At 36.7% G+C, this 26,636-nt stretch overlaps 1 protein-coding gene across 10 annotated transcripts in view; it reads left to right on the forward strand.

Moving 5' to 3' along the window:
- The window catches only part of grik2 (glutamate receptor, ionotropic, kainate 2), a 339,915-nt gene that overhangs the window by 252,354 nt on the left and 60,925 nt on the right, over positions 1–26,636 (forward strand). For all 10 annotated transcript variants that reach the window (XM_073925009.1, XM_073925012.1, XM_073925013.1 and 7 more), the window contains 2 exon segments: positions 15,006–15,124; positions 25,524–25,741. In XM_073925009.1, the coding sequence (XP_073781110.1) occupies positions 15,006–15,124; positions 25,524–25,741 (337 nt within the window).

The raw sequence follows: 26,636 nt of genomic DNA on the forward strand, positions 1-26,636 counted from the left end.
GTGTGCAATTTTATTTGTCGTCAACCCAACTTCTATTACTTCTCAATGAAAGAGCCTGCTTTAGCTTTTTCTAACTTATTTTATTAATCTTCCATGGGAAAGTTTAACAGAATTGGAATGCCATGAGTTTGAGTAAATGATGACTTAAGGAATAGGTTAACGATTCCCTCAAGACTTCTGAATACCACTCACTATATTTACATGATGAAGCCTCATAAGATGCAGCGAGTTCCTGCAGGTGTGAATAGGAGATAACAAAGAGTTAAGGCATTCATTTTAGAAAGAAAGACGAAACACACACACACACACTCACACCAACACATACAGTAACTACACATGAGAAGCATTGCTTTGGTTTTGATGTTGAAGAGTTACAGTTTGTGCCTCTCATGAGATAAAGATAGCACAAGATAGCATAGATGAAAAATCACAGTTACAACACTGTGTGTGAAAGACAGAAAATAGGAAGTGTTCAAGTGCATGCATGTGTGTGTGTGTGAGAGAGTGAGGCATTTTCTGGTGTGAAACGCAAACCTCTCCCCATCCCTCGCTGTCCTTACTGTGTCTAGTTTGTATACCTTTCTTTTCTCATTGGGTTTTTCCACATCCTGCTTCGCAACTCCTATGGAAACAGACATTTAGGATAATCTAATTCTAAACATTTGCATATCACACTAGTATACATTCAAAATGCACTGTAAAAATATACATACAATTTCAGGTTTCCATATTTTGTGATTCATTTTTTACATTTTTAGTTTTCCCCCGTTTATTTTTGAATTACAATTGCATTATGAGACATAAATCTCTTCAAACACAGTTAAATACCAGCAGCCTACAATTATAGCAATGTCTCAATGTATTAATTTAACATTTACGTCATATTAGATCTTAGATTTGCTCTTATACTCAATTTAATTCTACACTCTTTCATGTTTAACCACTATAGAGTCATTCACCAGAGCCACCGGCAGATTCCAAAACAAGCATCACTCTGATGAGTAGATGAGCAATGACTAGGCCCAAACGAAATCTGCGCGTGCAGAATTCCACAGATTTTCCAGAGATTTTCCACAGAATTCCGCAGATTTCTGCAGATTTTTAGCCCGTTATTAATTCTGTTTATTTGCTTGAGTAAATGTGTAAATCTGAATATATTCAGTTTTTATTCAGTAATTTATTACTTTTTATTTAATATATTAAGGTTTTAGTTATGATACTCTGCTGGATACTCTTTTCTTATAAAACTATATTATTTCAAACGACTAAAATGTCAGTAAAAGTCACTGTGCTAAACTGTAATCAAAAGTCGACAGAGCCAAGATCAACATCCCATAATGCATTCCACTACCGGAAATAAATGGAAAACACTGATGAATCGCAAAATGCAGAAACAGATATGTTTTATAGTGCAGAACACACACACACACACACACACACACACACACACACACACACACACACACACACACACACACACAAACAAGAAGTAGAGACTTAATTATAATCCCTGGCCTTTTAATTGTCAGATTTACTAGATATTTAACGCAATCTCACGGCAATTCGTAACTTTTTGCTTTAGTGGCTAATTCGTATGAATTCGTACGATCTAATTCGTACAATTTAATACGATTTGCTCATCACCCAATGACGGTTAGGGTTAGGTGCCACGCCTCCTTTTTAAAATCTTACATTTTCATACAACTGAACTTGAATTCGTACGAATTAGCCACTAAACTGACAAAACGCAAAATACTTACGTTTCCTCGTGAGATTAGACTGAGAATGAATTGATAAATAAATCATGTTGGACCTTATAAGACTATTTCTCCGCAGGAGGGAGACTTGCATGCAATATTAAATTATTTTTAAAGTCTCTATCTTGCATGAGGTAGTGCTGCTGACATTTGACTATCACAAATTGAACTATTAGTTGCTAGGCAACTCATCCATCCCATAATTACAAAATGCGATTGGCCTCTCCTTCCATTAGACTTTCAGTGCTTCCATTAAAAATGCATTGCATTTGACTTTATACACGATTTCTGTTCAAACTAAGGTGAAAACATCGGTAACACTTTACTTGAAGAGGCATTCACTGTTATAAAACCTTTATAATCATAATGCAAGGATGACATTGTTTGTTGTGGCAACCTGACTGAAACTTATATGCTTATAGCAACTGTCATTAAGTCTTATTAAGCGCTCACTTATGACATTTTTAATGCATCGATGACATTGTCTGTTATGGCAATGTGACTGAAACAAGTACATCACAACCTGTTTTTGTCATGACAACTTGACATTTGCAAGTCAACAAAAGCTGTCATAAATCTGTCATAAACATGAGTGTCCTGAAGCCATTATAAGTATGTCAGTGTCGGTTAACAAGCCATTAATGTGTTATTAAATATTAACGACACTCTTAAAATGATTAGACATGAAACATTTTAATGACAAATACAATGAAAAAGTGATCAAAAAAACATTCACCACACAATTATAATGCCTCATGACATTCATGTTTATGACAGATTTATGACAGGTCCTGGCAATGTCAAGTTGTCATAACAAACAATGTCATCTTTGCTCTTATAATGACAAAACTGAGGAAATCACACTTAATAACATCACACTTACACTCATCACTCATGTCATGTCATGATTATAAAGGCTTTATGACAGTCTTATGAACACCTCTAGTAAAATGTTACCAAAATCTTCTTTTTATTTATTTATTTATTAGAGCCACAATAATGCTACAAAATCTTTTCCACTTGGAATATTATACATGCTTATAACAACTGTCATTAAGTCTTATTAAGCGCTTACTTATGGCATTTTGAATGCAACGATGACATTGTCTGTTATGGCAATGTGACTGAAACAAGTACATTACAACCTGTTTATGTTATGACAACTTGACATTTGCAAGTCAACAAAAGCTGTCATAAATCTGTCATAAACATGAGTGTCCTGAAGCCATTATAAATATGTCATCAATTTTTTAACAGTGTCGGTTAACAAGCCATTAATGTGTTATTAAATATTAACGACACTCTTAAAATGATTAGACATGAAACATTTTAATGACAAATACAATGAAAAAGTGATCAAAAAAACATTCACCACACAATTATAATGCCTCATGACATTCATGTTTATGACAGATTTATGACAGGTCCTGGCAATGTCAAGTTGTCATAACAAACAATGTCATCTTTGCTCTTATAATGACAAAACTAAAGAAAATCACACTTAATAACATCACACTTACACTCATCACTCATGTCATGTCATGATTATAAAGGCTTTATGACAGTCTTATGAACACCTCTAGTAAAACGTTACCAAAATCTTCTATTTATTTATTTATTTATTAGAGCCACAATAATGCTACAAAATCTTTTCCACTTGGACTATTATGCATGCTTATAACAACTGTCATTAAGTCTTATTAAGCGCTTACTTATGACATTTTGAATGCAACGATGACATTGTCTGTTATGGCAATGTGACTGAAACAAGTACATTACAACCTGTTTATGTTATGACAACTTGACATTTGCAAGTCAACAAAAGCTGTCATAAATCTGTCATAAACATGAGTGTCCTGAAGCCATTATAAATATGTCATCAATTTTTTAACAGTGTCAGTTAACAAGCCATTAAAGTGTTATTAAATATTAACGACACTCTTAAAATGATTTGACATGAAACATTTTAATGACAAATACCATGAAAAAGTGATCAGAAAAACATTCACCACACAATTATAATGCCTCATGACATTCATGTTTATGACAGATTTATGACAGGTCCTGGCAATGTCAAGTTGTCATAACAAACAATGTCATCTTTGCTCTTATAATGACAAAACTAAAGAAAATCACACTTAATAACATCACACTTACACTCATCACTCATGTCATGTCATGATTATAAAGGCTTTATGACAGTCTTATGAACACCTCTAGTAAAACGTTACCAAAATCTTCTATTTATTTATTTATTTATTAGAGCCACAATAATGCTACAAAATCTTTTCCACTTGGACTATTATGCATGCTTATAACAACTGTCATTAAGTCTTATTAAGCGCTTACTTATGACATTTTGAATGCAACGATGACATTGTCTGTTATGGCAATGTGACTGAAACAAGTACATTACAACCTGTTTATGTTATGACAACTTGACATTTGCAAGTCAACAAAAGCTGTCATAAATCTGTCATAAACATGAGTGTCCTGAAGCCATTATAAATATGTCATCAATTTTTTAACAGTGTCAGTTAACAAGCCATTAATGTGTTATTAAATATTAACGACACTCTTAAAAAGATTTGACATGAAACATTTGAATGACAAATACAATGAAAAAGTGATCAGAAAAACATTCACCACACAATTATAATGCCTCATGACATTCATGTTTATGACAGATTTATGACAGGTCCTGGCAATGTCAAGTTGTCTTAACAAACAATGTCATCTTTGCTATTATAAAGACAAAACTAAAGAAAATCACACTTAATAACATCTCACACTCATCACTCATGTCATGTCATGATTATAAAGGGTTCATGACAGTCTTATGAACACCTCTAGTAAAACGTTACCAAAATCTTCTATTTATTTATTTATATATTAGAGCCACAATAATGCTACAAAATCTTTTCCACTTGGACTATTATGCATGCTTATAACAACTGTCATTAAGTCTTATTAAGCGCTTACTTATGACATTTTGAATGCAACGATGACATTGTCTGTTATGGCAAAGTGACTGAAACAAGTACATTACAACCTGTTTATGTTATGACAACTTGACATTTGCAAGTCAACAAAAGCTGTCATAAATCTGTCATAAACATGAGTGTCATAAAGCCATTATAAAATATGTCATCAATCTTATAACAGTGTCAGTTAACAAGCCATTAATGTGTTATTAAATATTAACAACACTCTTAAAATGATTAGACATGAAACATTTGAATGACAAATACCATGAAAAAGTGATCAGAAAAATTATACAACTATAATTATACTGTTATAATTATAATAAAACAATTATAATGCCTCATGACATTCATGTTTATGACAGATTTATGACAGGTCCTGGCAGTGTCAAGTTGTCATAACAAACAATGTCATCTTTGCTATTATAAAGACAAAACTAAAGAAAATCACACTTAATAACATCTCACTTACTCTCATCACTCATGTCATGTCATGATTATAAAGGCTTTATGACAGTCTTATGAACACCTCTAGTAAAATGTTACCAAAATTTATTTAGGGTAATCAAAATCTATTCATTAGAGCTATAATAATGCTACAAACTCATTTCCACTCGCACTCTTACTTTCCATCGGTCGTCATTCGAAGCATGGTGTGGAGAACTCCAAAGAAAAGGCCTTGTTTTAACCCTAGAGCTCTCGGGTTGATCACGTTTAGCTGGTCCGAGCCAAGAGTTTTATGGTTATTGCATCTGTGCTTTTTTTCTTTTCTTTCAATGTTACTGGCAATATGATCACACAAGTTTATAACAAGCTACAACTGCCATCTAAGTTGGTTCAGAATATGCACCTTTCACCGTATAACTGCACTCATGTTAATTGTGGGTAAGTGTTCACCTTTCCATTCCTCAACTAGAGTACAAATATACATGATGATAACAGAACAATGGCATGCTATAACAGATACACACAGCTGAGAAGACCCAACACAAGCCTTACCGTGTTTATGTGTTTGTCTCTGTGTACACATTTCTTTATGTGTGCATGTGCGACTGCTTTTTGTATGTGCGCTCTAAAGCCGATATATATGCAGCGAACGTATCTGCGTGTGCGAGCGAAAGACAGAGCGAGAGAGAAAGAGATCACAGGGTGACATAATGGGGACTGGTGGAGGGTTTCCTAAGGCTCTTTTTTTTCTCACCATGCAGTATTTAGAAACCTTCCTTCTGGGCACAGTATGAAAGTCAAATATTTATCCTCTTCTCGGAATCTGTAATGCATATCAGAAGTTGTTGTTCTTGTTGTTTTTTCTCTCCCTCTATTCTGCGAAAGCAGGTGATGAAACAGATCTCAGTTTTAAATGAGTCACACTTTTGGTTGTCGTCGTTTGCTGTAAAGTAAACGTGGCTGTAAATCACGCGACTGTTTCAAATGCAGTCTTCAGATACATCTATAAATGAATGTGGTGAGGATTCTCACCCATTTCAAACGTTATTGCTCGATTAGGGGTTATCAGCTGATAGATATGGGCCAGTAGGGGCCGTATGCGCCTACTGGTAGGCTTAGAAGGCTGTTATCATCCATCCCCATGGTTAATCAGCTATACTAATAGAGAAGACTCCAGATCCGGATCTGTTTTTACGTTACTGTGACGGTTGGGTTTAAGGTTGGGGTAGTAGATGTTAATAAAATACAATTAATGGGAATTTTAATTAATAATATAAATAATTCTCGTTAACTTCTGGCTGCAGCCGTATGTGACTGATTAATTATGTGGATGAATGATAACAGCCTTCTAAGCCTACCAGTTTGCGCAGAATGCCCCAACTGGCCCATATCTACAATGTTGGGAAAGTTGTTAATTAATCATTCATTCATTCATTCATTCATTCATTCATTCATTCATTCATTCATTCATTCATTCATTCATTCATGCATTCACCCATTCATTAATTCATTCATTTGTTTATTTGTTAATTCATTGATGTATTTATTCATTAATGCATCAGTTAGTTTGTTTATTGGTTTATTCATTCATTCATTCATTTATTCATCTGTGCATGCATTCATTTAATATTTGTTAATTCATGTACTTCTGTTTTCATTCATTAATTTGTTAATTCCTTATTTATTCATTCATTCATTCATTCATTCATTCATTCATTCATTCATTCATTCATCAGTGCATTCATTCATTAATATATCAATTAATTGATTAATTCGTTCATTCATCATTCATTCAATCATACGTGCAATCATTTATTAATTTGTATCATGCATTCACTCATTCAGTCTTTCATTCATTCATTTACTCATTTGTTAATTCATTAATGTATTCATTCAGTATTGTATTAATTAGTTAATTCATTAATTTATTCATCCATCCATCCATCCATCCATCTGTGTATTCATTGATTATTCAATTCATTCATTCATTCATTCATTCATTCATTCATTCATTCATTCATTCATTCATTCATTCATTCATTCATGCATTCACCCATTCATTAATTCATTCATTTGTTTATTTGTTAATTCATTGATGTATTTATTCATTAATGCATCAGTTAGTTTGTTTATTGGTTTATTCATTCATTCATTCATTTATTCATCTGTGCATGCATTCATTTAATATTTGTTAATTCATGTACTTCTGTTTTCATTCATTAATTTGTTAATTCCTTATTTATTCATTCATTCATTCATTCATTCATTCATTCATTCATTCATTCATCAGTGCATTCATTCATTAATATATCAATTAATTGATTAATTCGTTCATTCATCATTCATTCAATCATACGTGCAATCATTTATTAATTTGTATCATGCATTCACTCATTCAGTCTTTCATTCATTCATTTACTCATTTGTTAATTCATTAATGTATTCATTCAGTATTGTATTAATTAGTTAATTCATTAATTTATTCATCCATCCATCCATCCATCCATCTGTGTATTCATTGATTATTCAATTCATTCATTCATTCATTCATTCATTCATTCATTCATTCATTCATTCATTCATTCATTCATTCATTTATTTATTCATTCACCCATGTGTTAGTTCATTAATGTATTGATTTGTTAACGTATCAATCAATTAGTTAATTCATTCATTTATTCATCGATCCATGCATTAATTTATTATTTTATTCATTCACGAGTTCATGTATTAATTAACTCTTTATTTTTTCATTTACTCATTTGTTAATTGATTATGTATTTATTCATTAATGTATCAATTCATTCATTCATTCATTCATTCATTCATTCATCCATGCATTAATCTATTAATATGTTTATTCATGCATTCATTCATGTATTCGTTCAATCATTAATTCATGCATTCATTCAGGGCTTTTTTTGTCTTCAACTGTATACAGTATTTACAGCACACCTCTCATTAATAAGCAGAACGATTCAAGTATGGAGGATGACTTGCACACCGGAGTTTAATTCTGAGGCTTTTGGAGTCTCTTCAAATCCCTAAACGAAAGTATGAACAATATTTGTAGCAGTGCTTGTCTTAGTAAACATCACTAATGAAGCGTTGTCCTCAGTGCGGTGAGAAAAGCCAAGCATGCGTAAGGAAAAGCTCCGTGCTCCTCACAGGATGAGTAATGCTTTGAGCAGCCTGGGCAAGTGCTTATCAGATCCCACTCATTTCCAGGTGGAATATGCTTCTAAATGGGCTGCACTTAGGATGATTTACCAGACTGCTGTGTGGAGCTGACTAGATAATTAACTCTGAGGCTATACGAGGGAAGGGGATGGAAAGAAAGCATCTCAAAAAAAAAAAAAAAAAAAAATTATAATACCCTTCCAGCTGCAACCCAGTACTGGGAAACACCCATACACACACTCATTCACATGCACACACTCATACACTACGGTCAATCTAGTTCATCATTTCCCCTATAGTGCATTGGACTGTGGGGGAAACCGGAGCACCCGGAGGAAACCCACGCCAACACGGGGAGAACATGCAAACTCCACATATATATATATATATATATATATATATATATATATATATATATATATATATATATATATATATATATATATATATATATAAACCCTGCTGAAAAATCCAGCTTAAACCAGCCTAGGCTGGTCGGCTGGTTTTAGCTGGTCAACCAGGCTGGTTTTAGGGGGGTTTTAGCCATTTCCAGCCTGGTCTTAGCTGGCCAGGCTGGTAAATGAACAGCTAAATCCAGCTTGACCAGCCTGGTTTAAGCTGGACATTGCTGGTTTTGGCTGGGCTCCCAGCCTGGCTAGGCTGGTCAAGCTGGTTTTAGCTGGTCATCTCCCAGCCTGCCCAGCTAAGGCCAGGCTGGAAATGGCTGGAGACCAGCCTAGAAATGGCCAAAACCCCTCTAAAACCAGCCTGGTCGACCAGCTAAAACCAGCCAACCAGCCTAGGCTGGTTTAAGCTGTTTTTTTCAGTAGGGTATATATATATATAATTTATTTCTTTAGAACATACCAGTTTAGGAATTAAAAATAGCTCCTGCTTGACATTGGAATACTACAGGATGCTTCAGACATCTCTTAAGAGCGAAACCCCAGTAAATCCAATGCTGAACACGCAGTCAGTCTGTGAAATCTATGCTAGTGCATTGATTAGCAGTGGATCCTCATGTTGTTACCTTATTGAATCGTATGTTAAGTAAACTACCTGACCTCAGTGTTCTTGATGCCAAAAACCATCAGTATTCAAATACATCAGTCTTCCAGATCTCCAGTTATCAGGTGCACGATCACCGTTCTATATAAAAATAAATAAATAAATAAAATGCCACCATTGTTCTTCCCAGAGGCGTCAACGTTTTGTAAGCCTCCAGTTTATCTCTTGATGTTGACCTTGCTCCAAATGTTCCCTCAGCAGTGCTGATGACCGGAGATAACAGAAGGTCAGTATAATTGGATCAAACTGACAGCTAACGGGCGACTGACGCTTCCCGCAGCAGCAGGTTAAGCCGCGGATACAGGCTGTTCATCACACGCTTCAGTCCATCACAACCATCCATGCTAGATTTGCCGTTAGTAATTGGCTTTACAGAAACACGATTGTGTGAACTTGCACAAAGACCCTGAGCGTGAGAGGTCTGGGCCAGCAGTCGTGTGTGTGAGCAAGTTTATAGATCTGATGTACTCAGAATTGCATCACAAATAGGCAGGGGTGGAGGAAAAGCTCTTGAGTACAGATGTCCTAACGAAATAAGACTTCAGTGAAAGTGTAAAGTGCTCAGATTTAATTGTATGTAAGCCCAAAGGGAAATAAATAAATATAGACTAAAAATAACTAGCGAATCAGTGAGTTATTAACTGTAGACTCACTGTGATCTGATCATGTGAATCAGTGAGTCATTAACTGTAGACTCACTCTATTATAATCATGTGAATCAGTGAGTCATTAACAGTAGACTCACTTTAATCTGATCTTGTGAATCAGTGAGTCATTAACTGTAGACTCACTTCAATCTGATTATGTGAATCAGTGAGTCATTAACTGCAGACTTACTCTATTCTGATCATGTGAATCAGTGAGTCAATAACTGTAGATTCACTTTAGTCTGATCATGTGAATCAGTGAGTCATTACCTGTAGACTCACTCTGACCTGAGCTTGTGAATCAGTGAGTCATTAACTGTAGACTCATTTTATTCTAATCATGTGAATCAGTGAGTCATTAACTGTAGACTCACTTTATTCTAATCATGTGAATCAGTGAGTCATTAACTGTAGACTCACTTTATTCTAATCTTGTGAATCAGTGAGTCATTAACTGTAGACTCAATATATATTTTAATCATGCAAATCAGTCAGTTATTAACTGTAGACTTGCTGTGATCTGATCATGTGAAACAGTGACTCATTAATTGGACACTCACTCTGACATGATCATTTGAATTAGTGAGTCATTAACTACAGACTCACTCTATTCTGTCCATGTGAATCAGTGAGTCATTAACTGTAGACTCACTTTATTCTAATCATGTGAATCAGTGAGTCATTAACTGTAGACTCACTATATTTTAATCATGCGAATCAGTGAGTCATTAACTGTAGACTCACTATATTTTGATCATGCGAATCAGTCAGTTATTAACTGTAGACTTGCTGTGATCTGATCATGTGAAACAGTGACTTATTAATTGGACACTCACTCTGACATGATCATGTGAATTAGTGAGTCATTAACTATAGACTCACTCTATTCTGATCATGTGAATCAGTGAGTCATTAACTGTACACTCACTATGACTGAATAATTTAAATCATTGAGTTCTGAACTTTAGACTCACTTTATTCTAATCAAGTGAATTAGTGAATCATTAACTGTAGACTCACTTTAATCTGATCATGTGAATCAGTGAGTCATTAACTGTAGATTTATTCTGACCTGAGCATGTGAATCGTTGAGTCATTAACTGTAGACTCAATCTAATCTGATCATGTGAATCAGTGAGTCATTAACTGTACACTCACTATGACTGAATAATTTAAATCATTGAGTTCTGAACTTTAGACTCACTTTATTCTAATCAAGTGAATTAGTGAATCATTAACTGTAGACTCACTTTAATCTGATCATGTGAATCAGTGAGTCATTAACTGCAGATTCACTCTGACCTGAGCATGTGAATCGTTGAGTCATTAACTGTAGACTCAATCTAATCTGATCTAGTGAATCAGTGAGTCATTAACTGTACACTCACTTTAATCTGATCTTGTGACTCAGTGAGTAATTCAATACACTCACTCTGACCTGATCATGTAAATTAGTGAGTCATTACCTGTAGACTCCCTCTAATCTGACCATGTGACTCATTGTGAGTCATTAACTGTTGACACACTCTGACCTGATCATTTGAATCACTGACTCATTGGCTGCGTCCGAAACCGCCTACTACTCAGTAGGTGCTGCATTTGAATTTAAGCGGACTACTCGGCCGTTAGAAAAGTACGTTCTATACAGTATGAATGTGAAAAGTATGAATGGAATTCGGACGTATTACATCCGCCATTTTGACATAGTCACATGAAGTACCTGCATCATTTGCGTCACTTTACTCCCATTCATGAATTCGATTTCGGGGTATCATGGGATAGCACAGCGTGCATGGGATGCGCACTCCGGAATCTCGCCAGAAGTAGTAAGTCATCCGGGTACTTCTCGCATACTGATTTTCAAATTCTATGAATTCGGACATACTACTTGGCTCGCATACTGATTTTAGCATACTGTATAGTATGGAAGCATGCGGTTTCGGACGCAGCCATTAACTGTATATGCACTTTGATCTGATCATATGAGTGAATCGTTAACCATACACTCACTCTGTCGCAATCATGTGAATCAGTAAGTCGATAGCTGTATACTCAAAGCTTATAGACTTCTAGATGCAGAAAAAACACTTCGTAGTCTCCTATTAGCCTCTAGAAAGTCAATCAATTCACTTTCAGAGTCTTAATGGAGAATAAAAATATATCTGAGACAAATAATCTCCTTGGCGTCTGATTGCACAACTGTGAAATAAATGCCTGTGGATGCTTTTTTTTAATTCCACCACTTCAGCACAAACAGAATTGGGTCACAATACTTAATTGTCGCCCAATCAACCTTTACTAATGCAATGTCACTTATATTTAGCTGGAGTAAATGGGAAGTCTCAATGTGTGTGTGAGAGAGAGAGTGCAGAACAAGGCATAGGGTGTGGATGATCTTTTCTACTGGGCGTCTAAATGAATTATAGTGATGAGTCATTCTTGAGCGATTCTTTCATTTTGAACGATTCTTTTGTATGACTCGAGAATGATGAGTGCTCTCAGGGAGCGGTTCATTCATTTGCGCATGCACACATTTGAGCGGATGGAGTAGAAGATTGGTTCCATTTTCGAATCTTAGATCAGGTTTGTGTCGTTCGGTCATCACGTGAAAGACAGAAGCCAACCATATGCATTTAGAGCCGGAAAAAGATTTGATTTGTTCATCTCTTGAGTCCGCAGTTTGCGTTGTTCGTTCATCACGTGAAACACAGAAGCCAATCGTATGCAGTCAGAGCCAGAAAAAGATTTGATCAGTTCATTTCTCGAGTCTTTGGGTTGATTCATCTCTCTTTACATGCTGTCATGTGATTAACAAATGACTCGAAAACGGGAAGACTTGAAAGGTGAACTACAATGGCTGTGTGCATTGGTTAAGCTTATTTGGGACTGTCTGTGTGATGTGAATCAACCACTCAAATTTAAAGACTTTTCAGAAGAGGTGAGCTGACTTAATCATTGACAAAAGACAGGTAGAGTTGGCGCCAATAGCTTAGTGGTACTGTGCGTTGACATGTAGCACTGACATGCTCACGGCGACCTGAGTTTGATTCCCAGTTCGAGGTTCTTTGCCGATCCATCCACTCTCTCTGTTCCCAATGCTTTCCTGTCTGAAATCTCCTCTGTCCTATCATAATAAAGGTGAGTTTTTTGTAGTGTGATCAACGTTTTTTTGTAGTTTTAAATGAGTTTGGAAGCAACTTTTTTTTTAACAATTTTTTGACAAACTGAAGGAAATGATTCACAGATTCAGTAAAATGATCCAAACTTCCCATTACTAGTTCGTATCTCCGAAGACCCGCTCGGAATAGTGTCATTGTGCATACAGCAGTGCGTAACACTACCCTGGTTTAGACAATATATGTGATGCATCCTTACTTAACCACAGGCAAATCATTTAGTGCAGCGTTAAATAAATCCCCATCCAGATCTGTAGTAATGCAGTCCAGCTGTTATTTAGCAATTAATCCATTAAAAAAATTTATTGTACTTTTGGTTTACTAATATATTGACAGCATCAAGCTGTTCAATTACTAAAACAATCAAAATTATTTAACTCTAAAATGCATTCAGAAAATATAATTTCAGGTTCTTAATTAATATGTCCAATTAATCTTAATTAATACGTCCAAATTCAAAAATATAAATTTCACATGCGTTCTGTATTTGCACTCATGGTTATGCTTGCCTTTGATATGAAAAAAAACTAATATATATATATATATATATATATATATATATATATATATATATATATATATATATTTATATATATACTTTTTAAAAAAAAATATTATAAACATACTTGTAAATGGCTCGAAGTTGTAACTTAAAAGGGCTAGTTTACCGTCCAAAAAAATAAATAAATAAAAATACTCCAACCCAGGTTCATTCTGATTACATACCCCTTTACACATTTTTAAAGAGCAGAAAATACATCCCAGGAGCTACATTTGTTTTTGCAAATCCACCAGAGGCCGCTGTTCACTGACTGACTGACTGACCGATCGACTGACCCACCCTCTTTCTTCCCTAAACCCAACCAATAGTGTTTTCAAAAGCGCAGATTGACTCGCCCACCCACTTCCCTTAACCCAACCGATAGTGTTTTTTTAAAAAGCCCTTGAGGCAGCCTGATTTTTACCACATTCTCAGATTTTACCACATTCTCACCCTAATATTCACTTGTTTATTTTATTTTTTGGCTTTTGGTTTTGTCTTACCTCCTTTCTGAAACCATTCTTCACCGCACTCGAGCCCCATTGTTGCAATAAATTCCACTCTGCATCTCAAATCCTCTGAAGTATGCGGCGAGCCACTACACAAAATGGTAAAAGTGGAAAAACCGTCCACATGGAGGTAAGCAGTCAGCTGGTAGCTCGAAAAGGAGCAACGTCATCCCGCCCTAAAGCATTCGTTTTAAAGACGAAATGCAGCCATACGTACCTCTGGCTACATAATTTGCGCTCTCCAGAAATGTATATAGGGCAACGTTTTCAGAATGAGCCTAGGTTGACATACCCACCCTCAAACCTTTATGAGTTTCTTTAATCTGTTTCACACACTAAGCTGTATGTTTTGAAGAACTCAGAAAACTAGTCAATAACTACAGGTTTCCAGCATCCTTTACTATCATTTCTTGTGTTAAACAGAAGAAAGAAACAAACTTAATTGGAACAAGTTCAGAATAATTACTTTTTGACTGAACTATCTTTTTAAGAGAGAAACAACAACAACAACAACAACAACAACAATAGAAGTGACCATATTCCTCCTGATATCTATTGTAATGAACTGATAACTGTGCTAACCTGTTCTTCTTGTGTTTCTTTAGGTTGACCCACCTACATTGCTTCATTATTCCATCTCTGTACCACATACTCGGGACTAAAATATATCTGTGTGTTCTGTGTTGCTCGCCACAGGTTTAGCCCCTACGAATGGTATAACCCTCACCCGTGCAACCCCGACTCGGACGTGGTGGAAAACAATTTCACCCTGCTAAATAGTTTCTGGTTCGGAGTTGGAGCTCTCATGCAGCAAGGTAGACGCCTCTGCCTGCCCCTCTTATCACACATCCCACTCTTTTGCTGGGGGTCTCAACTTGCTCTTGTCAGGCCCACTGTGATGCATGGGTGCCTCTGTGCATGTAGTTCTAGAAGCGAATTGGTTGCTGGCCAGTGCGAATGGGGTTGTGTGGGACTTGAAAGTGGATGTGGGTTGAGGATCAAGGGGTTTTGTTACAGTAGTTGCATGCTAAACTTTCTTTCCGTAACCACCATTGTCTTGACTCTTCAGGGCTTCCAAGCAGGTAAGTCTAATCCCGTGTGCAAAAAATGGCAGAATGACATGTGTATGACTGCCTGTGCATTCTTGACCCTAACCCTGACGCCACATCTTCTCAACTTTGCAGGATCTTTGAGTTTGAGAAAGTCTTGCGGTCTTTTAAGCGATCGGAAGGCTGTGATACTTGCATGCCTTTGTGTTGCATTGGAATAGTGTAACAGCATTTGATTGGGTGTAGAAAGTCAACGGACATTTGTTGGCAAATTAGCATGGGTGATGAATCTGCACTACATCAATCCAATGGAATGGTTCACAGCTCTGATGCCATGTAATATTAGCATTGTGGTTTATTTTTTTGTGAAATCAACAGTGCATTGTGACAGCGAATGCATTCAGGGACCTGCTGAAGCCCACAACGAGTTGTTTGCAGTGTAGAGAACATAAGTAGTTAACTATAGATTAGAAATATATTATTTTTAGTTGGAGTTATCTATCAGGTTAGCTTTCTGATATGCTCAAGGGTTGTATAGTCAGCGTTCAACTACTGTAAACCAAAGGTCTTCGATTGGTGGCACTTCCTAACACCAAAATAGCACATACAGGGTTCAACGCTAAGGACATTTTCTACTGGCCCGACTGGACCAGCAGTTCAGATTTTTACTGGCCCTGCCAAAATTTTCACTGGCCCCACCAAAATAAATAAATAAATAAATAAAAAATAGCAATTTTTTTAGCCACATATTTTGAATAATGTGTCAAAAATAATGTCTTTGAATCTAGAATTTAAATATTTTTAAAATGTTAAAATATTTAGCAGTAAAATACAGCAGTATGGAAAATGTGCAGGTATTTTATTGCTAAACAAGAAGTGGCTGACTTAAAAGTGATGGAAAACTATGCAAAACATCACTTCATTTTTTTTGTTGTGTTGTACCCATGTAAATATCTTTTTCCACAACGTTGGAAACAGACGTTTTCTTTTAGCCTCATCATTTGATGTTGTCGTCTCTTCACTGTTCTGGTTTTTACTAGGTTGTGGAAAAAAATAACGTGCTCACAACAACCAATCAGATAAAAGGAACCAAAAAGCAAAAGGGGGTTTACGAGTTTACAGAAAACGTAGCATTCTGAGACTTAAAAGCACAAATTGTTTCTCGGTTCTGAGACTATTTGCGCACGATTGACATAGTAGCAGGCAAATTCAAATTTGATGACAAGGCAGCACTGGCCTGATCGGGCCAGTAACGATTCTCTCTACTGTCCCGAATATCTCTCATGCTGGCCCCGGGCCATCGGGCAGTCCTTATTGTTGAGCCCTGACATATGCGGAATTCGTAAACAGTTAATAGGTTCACAAGACCACAATTTGCCCGTTAGATTGACATAAGTCAAATTACATACTTTATATATACCATTTTTCAACTACAGAGATATGAGATCCTGAAGTAGATTCCAGAATCACTGGCCGTGGATAGGCTGCTCTCAATTGGGTACATGAGAGTTGAACTGCTGCCGATTGTCTGGAGGTCTTACTTCTAAATACGTAAAAGTAAATTTTTAAATATGTACTTTATCTTTATAACATGTTTATAAATAAACAACACAGGCTCATTGTGAAAACATACCCCTTTATGCATTTTGGAGATCAGGAATTATTTCGCCAGAGCTACGAATGGCTGTGTTTGGTCTTTAAAAGGAACGCTACTTGGCGGTATGACGCCGCTGACAGCTTCCGTTTCTTTTCGTGCCACCAGCTGAACGCTTACCTCAGTGTGGATGCCATTTCCGCTGTTATCAGTTTGCTCAGTAGCTCGCCACATACGTTGGCGGACTTGAGACGCAGAGAGGAGTTGACTGCGATGACAGGGTTCAAGCAGTGTGTAATTTGTAAATGAATAATTCCAACAAAACCAAGAAATAAAAGTTACCGTGACCAACGTCCACCTAACAATTTTAGTTTTCCGGTAACATGACGTCATTTAACAGTGATAGAGCATTACATTTCTGAACTGTCTTTTACTGGCAGCCATATTGCACACCACTCACCAGCTGATTGGTGGAGAGGAGACAGAATGATGAAGCCAACTTTGAAATGGGGATTATTAGGAGGTCATGATGGACAGAGGTCACTGAGCAGATTTTGACAGGTTAAACCCCTACTCTTTTTTGAAGGATATCCTGGGATTTTTAACGACCACAAAAAGTCCTCGGTTTAACGTCTCATCCGAAAGACTGCACTCTGTATACCTTAACTATACTGGGGCGTTAGGACCCACACAGACCACATCTTGGGCGCCCCCTGCTGGTCTCACTAACACCACTTCCGGCAGCAACCTTGCTTTCCCATGAGGTCTCCCATCCAGGGTACTGACTGGGTGCAGGCCTGCTTAGCTTCAGTGGGCGATTGTGTGAAAGAGCTTGCTGCCGGCCAAAAATATTGGAGCGCTACACAGATTTGTGTGTCGTAAGAAAATTGATAGACTGAAAATATTGTTGAGGGCCAATAGTTTTGCTTTAACTTGCGCATGGTGACTACCATCATGTGTACGCACACACAATCCACACATTCTCTCTCTCTCTCTCTCTCACACACACACACACACACACACATAAGTATTCAAGCTAATGCCGGATCCATTAAAATAAATACCAGAATGCAAAACATGAATATTGGACATTTTCCAGAACAGGATCCGGCAAGATCCGGCTGAAATTAAGCCACTGCACTGTTCAGCTCTACAGCATGCTTGGATGTTGGTTTATAAGCGATTTGGTTTTCTGAATTGATGAAGGATCTTTATTGCTAGAGATACCTAAACAAATGAGTAAAAGAGTCATAAAAACATATGATCCGGCTGAAATTAAGCACTGGGTACAAGTCCAGTGAAGTATGGTTCCAGAAAGCAGGTACCAAAAAAAAAAAAAAAGGCAAAAACATAAAATAAGGTAAATAACAGGATGAGAACACGGTAAGAACTAAAGACGTGGTAAAAATCACAAAGCTGCCAGGACTTTTTTTTATTTTTTATTTGCATTGCTTTTGAAAACACAGTTGGTTGGGTTTAGGGAAGAGGGTAGGTGGGGATAAGGGTTGGTCAGTCAGGCAGTCAGTCTGGTGCAAATGGAATTCGTGAGAGAAATTTGAGATCTGAAAAAGCAAACACAGCGGCCTCTGGTGGATTCACAAAAAATCATATCTCCTGGGATGCATTTTGTGCTGTCCAGAAATGCATACAGGGGTACGTATCAATAATGAGCCTGGGTTGGAAATAATTGTAATACTTGATTACACTTTATTATAGGGATCAATTCTCACGGGCTTATTCCTTACCTATTATTAAGATTTTACATGTAAATTAGTACTTATTATTACTACATATTCTACATGATCTTATTCCACCTGCCATATCTTACCTAATACCCAAACCCAACTCTACTATCCTACTAACTATTGACAAGCAGAAAATTAAGAGTTTGTTGAGCTGAAAGACAGACCTAATCATTTGTCAATAGTGAGAATTGTATGTAAAGTGTGATCAAAAAATCATAAAACTACATTTTTGTAACACCAACCTGTAACCCGCTGAACCACAGCTTCTCTGTTTGAGATATATAAGAGTCCTCGGGAAGGAGAGGTCATTAAAAGTCGGCTGGTGTGTTTGGATCATTGCGAAAATGGAGGTATTATTTTCTGTCAAGCTAATTATTGTCCAACAGCGTCACCCCTATAGCAGCATAATTGTAGGGGTGTCTTTGGGGCTGTCATTTGCTCAGGTTCTTCTGTGAGTTCTGGAAAGAGAAGATGTGGCATTAGGCTGAGGGCTAATTTGGCCAGGGTCTGTGTATGACGACTGTCTGAATGTCTCATGGTGAGTGAGTAACACTACATTGTAGAGAGGCTCCCCTGCCCATGGCTTGTCAGCTCCCAGAAAACTGTGGGATGGCGTGCTTGGACATGACGTTACCTTGGGTACATGACAGTCAGCCCCAACCAGGCTATAAAAGGTTACCCTGACCAAGCGGGGTGATACTGTGCTTTGTATTGACGGCTTTTCTCTTTGGATAGCTTTATTTTTTTCATTGTTGTTGACTAGGTATGAGTTGGTATAAGATGCTGATGATACGGAAAATATGGTATCACAGTGATTGCTGCTCTTAAAAATGTCTGGGTAAACAATTTACTTTTTCCCCCACTGAACACTATATATTTTGTTTTAAGAAACATTTTGGAACAGTAAACATGTCAGGCTAATTAATTAAAATAAATCATTGACTTCTGCTGTCTTCATTAGTTTTAAAATCACAGATTTTTTTTAACATCCTGAAAAGGCATCTTTGGAAATCTTTCTTTTCTTTGGAAATAAAGTAAAGCCACTGCACTGTTCAGCTCCACAGCATGCTTGGATGTTGGTTTATAAGCGATTTGGTTTTCTGAATTGTCTGCTGACTGGTAGCATTTGATAAAGGTTCTTTACTGCTAGAGATACCTAAACAAATGAGTAAAAGAGTCATAAAAACATGTACAAAAAAATAAATAAAAATCTTACATATACCGTTGGGATATTTTTCTGCTATTGGTTTTACCTTTGTTTTAAGGTGAAGGGTGTACATAGACTACCTGACAAAAGCCTTGTGGCCTATCCAAGTTTTAGGAACTACACATAATAACTTGACATCTAAATGATCATTTGGTATCAGAAGTGGCTTATATGAAAGGCCTATTATATAATATGAAAGACATTTAAAACATATATATAACGATTTGGATGTCATATGTCCGTATATAAAAATTTTTAGTACTTTTACACACCAGTTGCTTCTTCTTATTGCTCTTCGTGGCAAAAGAAAATGGCATCTGGAAAATCCTCCTGGGATTTTGCTGCATAAATTCTCGGATGTAGTAGTCAACAATGTATTAGCGTTAGATACAGTTGAAGTCAGAATTATTAGCCTGCCTTACTTATTAGTCTCCTTGTCTATTTTTTTCAACACATTTGTAATCCTAATAGTTTTAATAACTCATCTCTAATAACTGATTTATTTGATCTTTGTCATGATGAAAGTAAATAATATTAGACTAGATATTCTTCAAGACACTTCTATACAGCTTAAAGTGACCTTTAAAGGCTTAACTAGGTTAATTAGGTTTACTAGGCAGGTTAGGGTAATTAGGGAAGTTATTGTATAAACGATGGTTTGTTCTGTAGACTATTGGAAAAAATATAAAGCTTAGAGGCTAATAATATTGACCTTAAAATGGTGTTTAAAAAATTAAAAACTGGTTTTATTCTAGCCGAAACAAAACAAATAAGACTTTCTCAAGAAGAAATATTATCAGACATACTGTGAACATTTCCTTGCTCTGTTAAACATCATTTAGGAAATATTTAGAAAAGAAAAAAATTCAAAGGGGGCGAATAATTTTGACTTCAACTGTATTTTTAACTCTGTGTGACAAGGAGGCAAATCATTTGCCAGGCATGCATGAAATGTGTGTATTTTCAAAGCAAAACAATAAAAAGTTTCCTCAGATTTAGCTAAAACTTACCATTTTAGTTACAAAAATCTTTTTTTTTTTTTTTTTTTTTTTTTTTTTTTTTTTTTTTTTTTTTTTGCAAAATCCTGGAGGGACTGATGTGCTCTTCTACCCTGTCTAACTTTTTTTATTTTTAGAAACAGGCACTCCTGTCTAAAAGTCCTGCCAAGTTTTCTGGCACACGTCGAAATGCTCATCCACCACATAATTTGCATTTAGCCAGCCGGTCTCACTTTATTTTGATGGTTTGTTTGTTGAATTTAAGCTACATTGCATCTACATGTCAACTCATTCTCATTAGATTATAAGTAGACTCTTAGGTTGGGGTTAGTGTTATTGTGACATGTACTTGCAAAGTTTCTTATAGTCAGTTAAATGTCTGTTGAATGTCTGTATCAACATTAAGCAGACAGTCTATTAATACTCCATCTAAAAAACCCAGCCAGCCTTTAAATAGCTCATATAAAGTTGTAGATGGGCTTGCAGAATGTCTTTAAACAGCAAAGGAAGTACACACATGACTTTTAACAGTTAAACTCCAAGTGCATGTAAGGAGAGTGGGATTCTTGTTTTTGTTTTCTCACCTCCTCAATAGTTTTATTGTAGCTAGAGAAACTCTGGACATGACTGACAGGTCACTAGAGCATTACCAGACTGTTGAGGACTGATTGAAATCCACATTTTGCACTTCAATTGGAATTCATGTAACGGCTAATCTTTTCAACAGTCCATTGTGTTTTGCAATAGACTCAGTGTGCCAGTTCAAAGCTTACAATTGACTCATAGCACTTGAAAATCGGTGCCGCTTATTTCCCTGCACTCTGACATCTACGTCTAATCCAACTATTTACTGCCCCCTACTTCCCCCTTATCAATTAAATTTCCTCGACATGTCCGAGGTGACAACTTGATTAAGAAGTACCTGAAAATTATACTCAGGTTGTGACATAAAACGGCTGTTCATTTTGTATTTTGCCCACAAGCCAAATAGATTGAGGAGTGTAGGGCGATTCAAAGACAGACGCAAATGATTTGCCCTTGGAGTATGTAATCTAATCTCACAGTAAACGAACAAACAAATTCACACCCTCACTTTTATTTAGCTTTGACATATTATCAATGACTACGTTTACATGGACATCAGTAATGGAAATATTTGCCTTAATCTGAATAAGACAATAACATGATTAAGGTGTTTACAGGAATGTTCCCATCATGATATTGTTTTACATGTTATAGCACATAGATCAATTAACATCATTACATCAGCCCTGCTATTCAATGTTTTCTGCAGAGTTTCATGTAATTTTGGCTGTTTCATTTTTATTTTTTTGAGTTTTAACATGTTTGGTTGTTTAACTTCGTTAGAAAATGTTTCCCAGCAGGCACACAACATCATAAGATGTTAATACAGGTTAGATTTAGGTTGTGACGTCAGGTGTCCAAAATTCAATGTCTAGCCAGTGTCAACGTTATTTTGACGTCTAATAGCGACATCAGATGACATTGATATTTGGTTAATATGTCTGATAGACATCATAGTGGTAATATCTATCATTGTCAAGCTGTATTATTATTAGATGTTGATATTTGGTTGATTTTAGGTTTTGTTGGAAAGTGACCAAAATCCAAAGTTGAGCCAACATCTTAAACCAACATCATATTGACGTCAAGTACCAACATCTATTCGTCAGATATGGCAACCAAATTACAACATCTGATAGACATCATAGTGGTAATAACCACAAATGTCAAGCTGTAACGTTATTCAATGTTGATATTTGGTTGATTTGAGGTTGTGTTGGAAGTGACCAAAATCCAACGTTGAGCCAACATCTCAAACCAACGTCATATTGACGACAAATACTGACATTTATTCATAGGTATGGCAACCAAAATCCAACGTCTGATAGACGTCATAGTGGTAACGTCCACACAAATTCAAACTGTACTATTATTAGTCGTTGATATTTGGTTGATTTTAGGTTGTTAGAAAGTGACCAAAATCCAACGTCGAGTCAACATCTTAAACCAACATCATATTGACATCAAATACCAACATCTATTCATTAGGTATGGCAACATCTGATAGACATCATGGTGATAATAACCAAAAATGTCAAGCTGTAACGTTATTCGATGGTAATATTTGGTTGATTTAAAGTTGTGTTGAAAGTGACCAAAATCCATCATCGAGCCAACATCTTAAAGCAACGTCATATTGATGTCAAATACCGACATTTATTAATTAGGTATGGCAAACACAATCCAACGTATGATAGACATCATAGTGGTAATGTCTGTCATTGTCAAGCTGTAACATCATTAGATGTTGATATTTGGTTGATTTTTGGTTTTGTTGGAAAGTGACCAAAATCCAAAGTTGAGTCAACATCTTAAACCAACATCATATTGACATCAAGTACCAACATCTATTCTTTAGGTATGGCAACCAAAATACAACATCTGATAGATTTTAGGTTGATTTTAGGTTGTTAGAAAGTGACCAAAATCCAACGTTGAGTCAACATCTTAAAAAAACGTCTTATTGATGTCAAATACCGACATTTATTAATTAGGTATGGCAAACAAAATCCAACGTACGATAGACATCATAGTGGTAATGTCTGTCATTGTCAAGCTGTAACATCATTAGATGTTGATATTTGGTTGATTTTCGGTTTTGTTGGAAAGTGACCAAAATCCAAAGTTGAGTCAACATCTTAAACCAACGTCATATTGACGTCAAGTACCAACATCTATTCTTTAGGTATGGCAACCAAAATACAACATCTGATAGATTTTAGGTTGATTTTAGGTTGTTAGAAAGTGACCAAAATCCAACGTTGAGTCAACATCTTAAAAAAACGTCATATTGATGTCAAATACTGACATTTATTAGTCAGGTATGGCAACCAAATTACAACATCTGATAGACGTCATAGTGGTAATAACCACAAATGTCAAGCTGTAACGTTATTCAATGTTGATATTTGGTTGATTTGAGGTTGTGTTGGAAGTGACCAAAATCCAACGTTGAGCCAACATCTCAAACCAACGTCATATTGACGACAAATACTGACATTTATTCATAGGTATGGCAACCAAAATCCAACGTCTGATAGACGTCATAGTGGTAACGTCCACACACAAGTGACCAAAATCCAACATCGAGTCAACATCTTAAACCAACATCATATTGACATCAAATACCAACATCTATTCATTAGGTATGGCAACATCTGATAGACATCATGGTGATAATAACCAAAAATGTCAAGCTGTAACGTTATTCGATGGTAATATTTGGTTGATTTGAAGTTGTGTTGAAAGTGACCAAAATCCATCATCGAGCCAACATCTTAAAGCAACGTCTTATTGATGTCAAATACCGACATTTATTAATTAGGTATGGCAAACAAAATCCAACGTACGATAGACATCATAGTGGTAATGTCTGTCATTGTCAAGCTGTAACATCATTAGATGTTGATATTTGGTTGATTTTCGGTTTTGTTGGAAAGTGACCAAAATCCAAAGTTGAGTCAACATCTTAAACCAACATCATATTGACGTCAAGTACCAATATCTATTCTTTAGGTATGGCAACCAAAATACAACATCTGATAGATTTTAGGTTGATTTTAGGTTGTTAGAAAGTGACCAAAATCCAACGTTGAGTCAACATCTTAAAAAAACGTCATATTGATGTCAAATACTGACATTTATTAGTCAGGTATGGCAACCAAATTACAACATCTGATAGACGTCATGTTGGTAATAACCACAAATGTCAAGCTGTAACGTTATTCAATGTTAATATTTGGTTGATTTGAGGTTGTGTTGGAAGTGACCAAAATCCAACGTTGAGCCAACATCTTAAACCAATGTCATATTGATGTCAAATACAGACATTTATTCATAGGTATGGCAAATAAAATCCAACGTCTGATAGACGTCATAGTGGAAACTTCCACTCAATGTCAAGCTGTACCATTATTAGAAGTTAGTATTTGGTTGAATTTAGGCTGTGTTAAATGTGGCCTAAATCCAACGTTAAGCCAACATCTTAAACCAACATCATTTAGACATCAAATACCGACATCTATTCATCAGGTATGGCAACCCAAATCCAACATCTGATAGACATCATGGTGGTAATAACCACAAATGTCAAGCTGTAATGTTATTCGATGTTAATATTTGGTTGATTTGAGGTTGTGTTGAAAGTGACCGAAATCCAACATCGAGCCAACATCTTATCCTGCTAAAAGGTCCTACATGACGATAATAGTGTGATCGCGGTCTGTACAGCACTTCAATAATGCCACTAAAATAGGAATACTCCACATGTCTTAATTCTATTTCTATATAGTTTGATTATGACTTTAGTCTGATTAAAACCAGTTACATTGGTAGGCTCTTAATGAGAGTATTGTCCTATTCATATTAAAATCGGAGTATTGGTGTCCATGTAAACTACTCATAGTTGTCAGCAGGCAGAATCATTCCCTGCAACTACTTCTTGTGTTTGGATTGGGTTAGAAAGTGCATCTGGTGCTGGTCCTCACATCGGGAACACTACTTTACCCTGACTGCTGTCTCTGCTCCTCTCTACTAGGATCTGAGCTCATGCCCAAAGCCCTTTCCACCAGGATAGTAGGAGGAATCTGGTGGTTTTTCACCCTAATCATCATCTCCTCCTACACGGCCAACTTAGCTGCCTTCCTAACGGTGGAGAGAATGGAGTCTCCAATCGACTCGGCTGATGACCTGGCCAAGCAGACGAAGATTGAGTACGGAGTGGTGGAGGACGGATCCACAATGACCTTCTTTAAGGTAATAATTGCTTCACTTCTTTAAAGTCCACATGAGCTGGAAGCTGCAACCATTTGTGTGTGTGTGTGTGTGTGTGTGTGTGTGTGTGTTTTTTTTTTTTTGCATTGTGAAAGTTCCTAGAGAAATGTAATGATTAATAAGAAAAACAGTGGGCGTGGCTTTGTTTTTGAACTGCGAGCTGGTTGGATGTAGTAAAGTAGGTGTTTCATTCAGAAAGATGGGGAAAAGGTTTTGGGGGGAGTTATCACAATCTAACAGGCTCCTCCTCCTCACCTTTTCTGTTTGTTGTCAAAACTGACAGCTGGAGGGGCGTGGTTAAGTATGTTAGCCACACCCAATACCTCAGACAGACCTAATTTGAGAATTCAACTGAACAAAAACCTGAAGTGCATTTTTAGATTTCAAATGAAGATTACAAGGCCAAACACTTGTTTTTTTCAACCCAAGCTCATTCTGGAAACGTAGCCCCGCGGACGTTTCTGGAGACAGCGATTTACGTGGCCGGAGGCACATAAAGCCGCGTTTAGTTTTTTCCGTGCGAACGCTGCGGGGCGGTGTGGCGCCGCTCCGCCCCTCCTCTTCGTGCTCGCCGGACAACGGCTCGCCTCCGAGTGGAGGGCTTTCCCGATGCAACCAGTTTGTCCGCTTAGCTCACAGCGTTGTGTCGGCGGAGCGGAGGCCCCGGAGGAGGAGGAGGAGACGGCCACGGGGACGACGACCGGGATCGAGTCCGGGGAACAGCGGTTCCGGAAATCAGGTAAGACGAAAAACGGAATCCGAAAAATAAGGGCGAGAACGCGGCGGGATCCGAAAACGCGGTCGAAATCGAAGACGAGGGCTTTTGCTTTTTTTTTTTTTTTTTTCTGGGCGGCTTTTGCGAACCGTCGCTCGGGTT

Source organism: Danio rerio, chromosome 16 (assembly GCF_049306965.1).
Source record: "Danio rerio strain Tuebingen ecotype United States chromosome 16, GRCz12tu, whole genome shotgun sequence".
Taxonomy (NCBI): domain Eukaryota; kingdom Metazoa; phylum Chordata; class Actinopteri; order Cypriniformes; family Danionidae; genus Danio; species Danio rerio.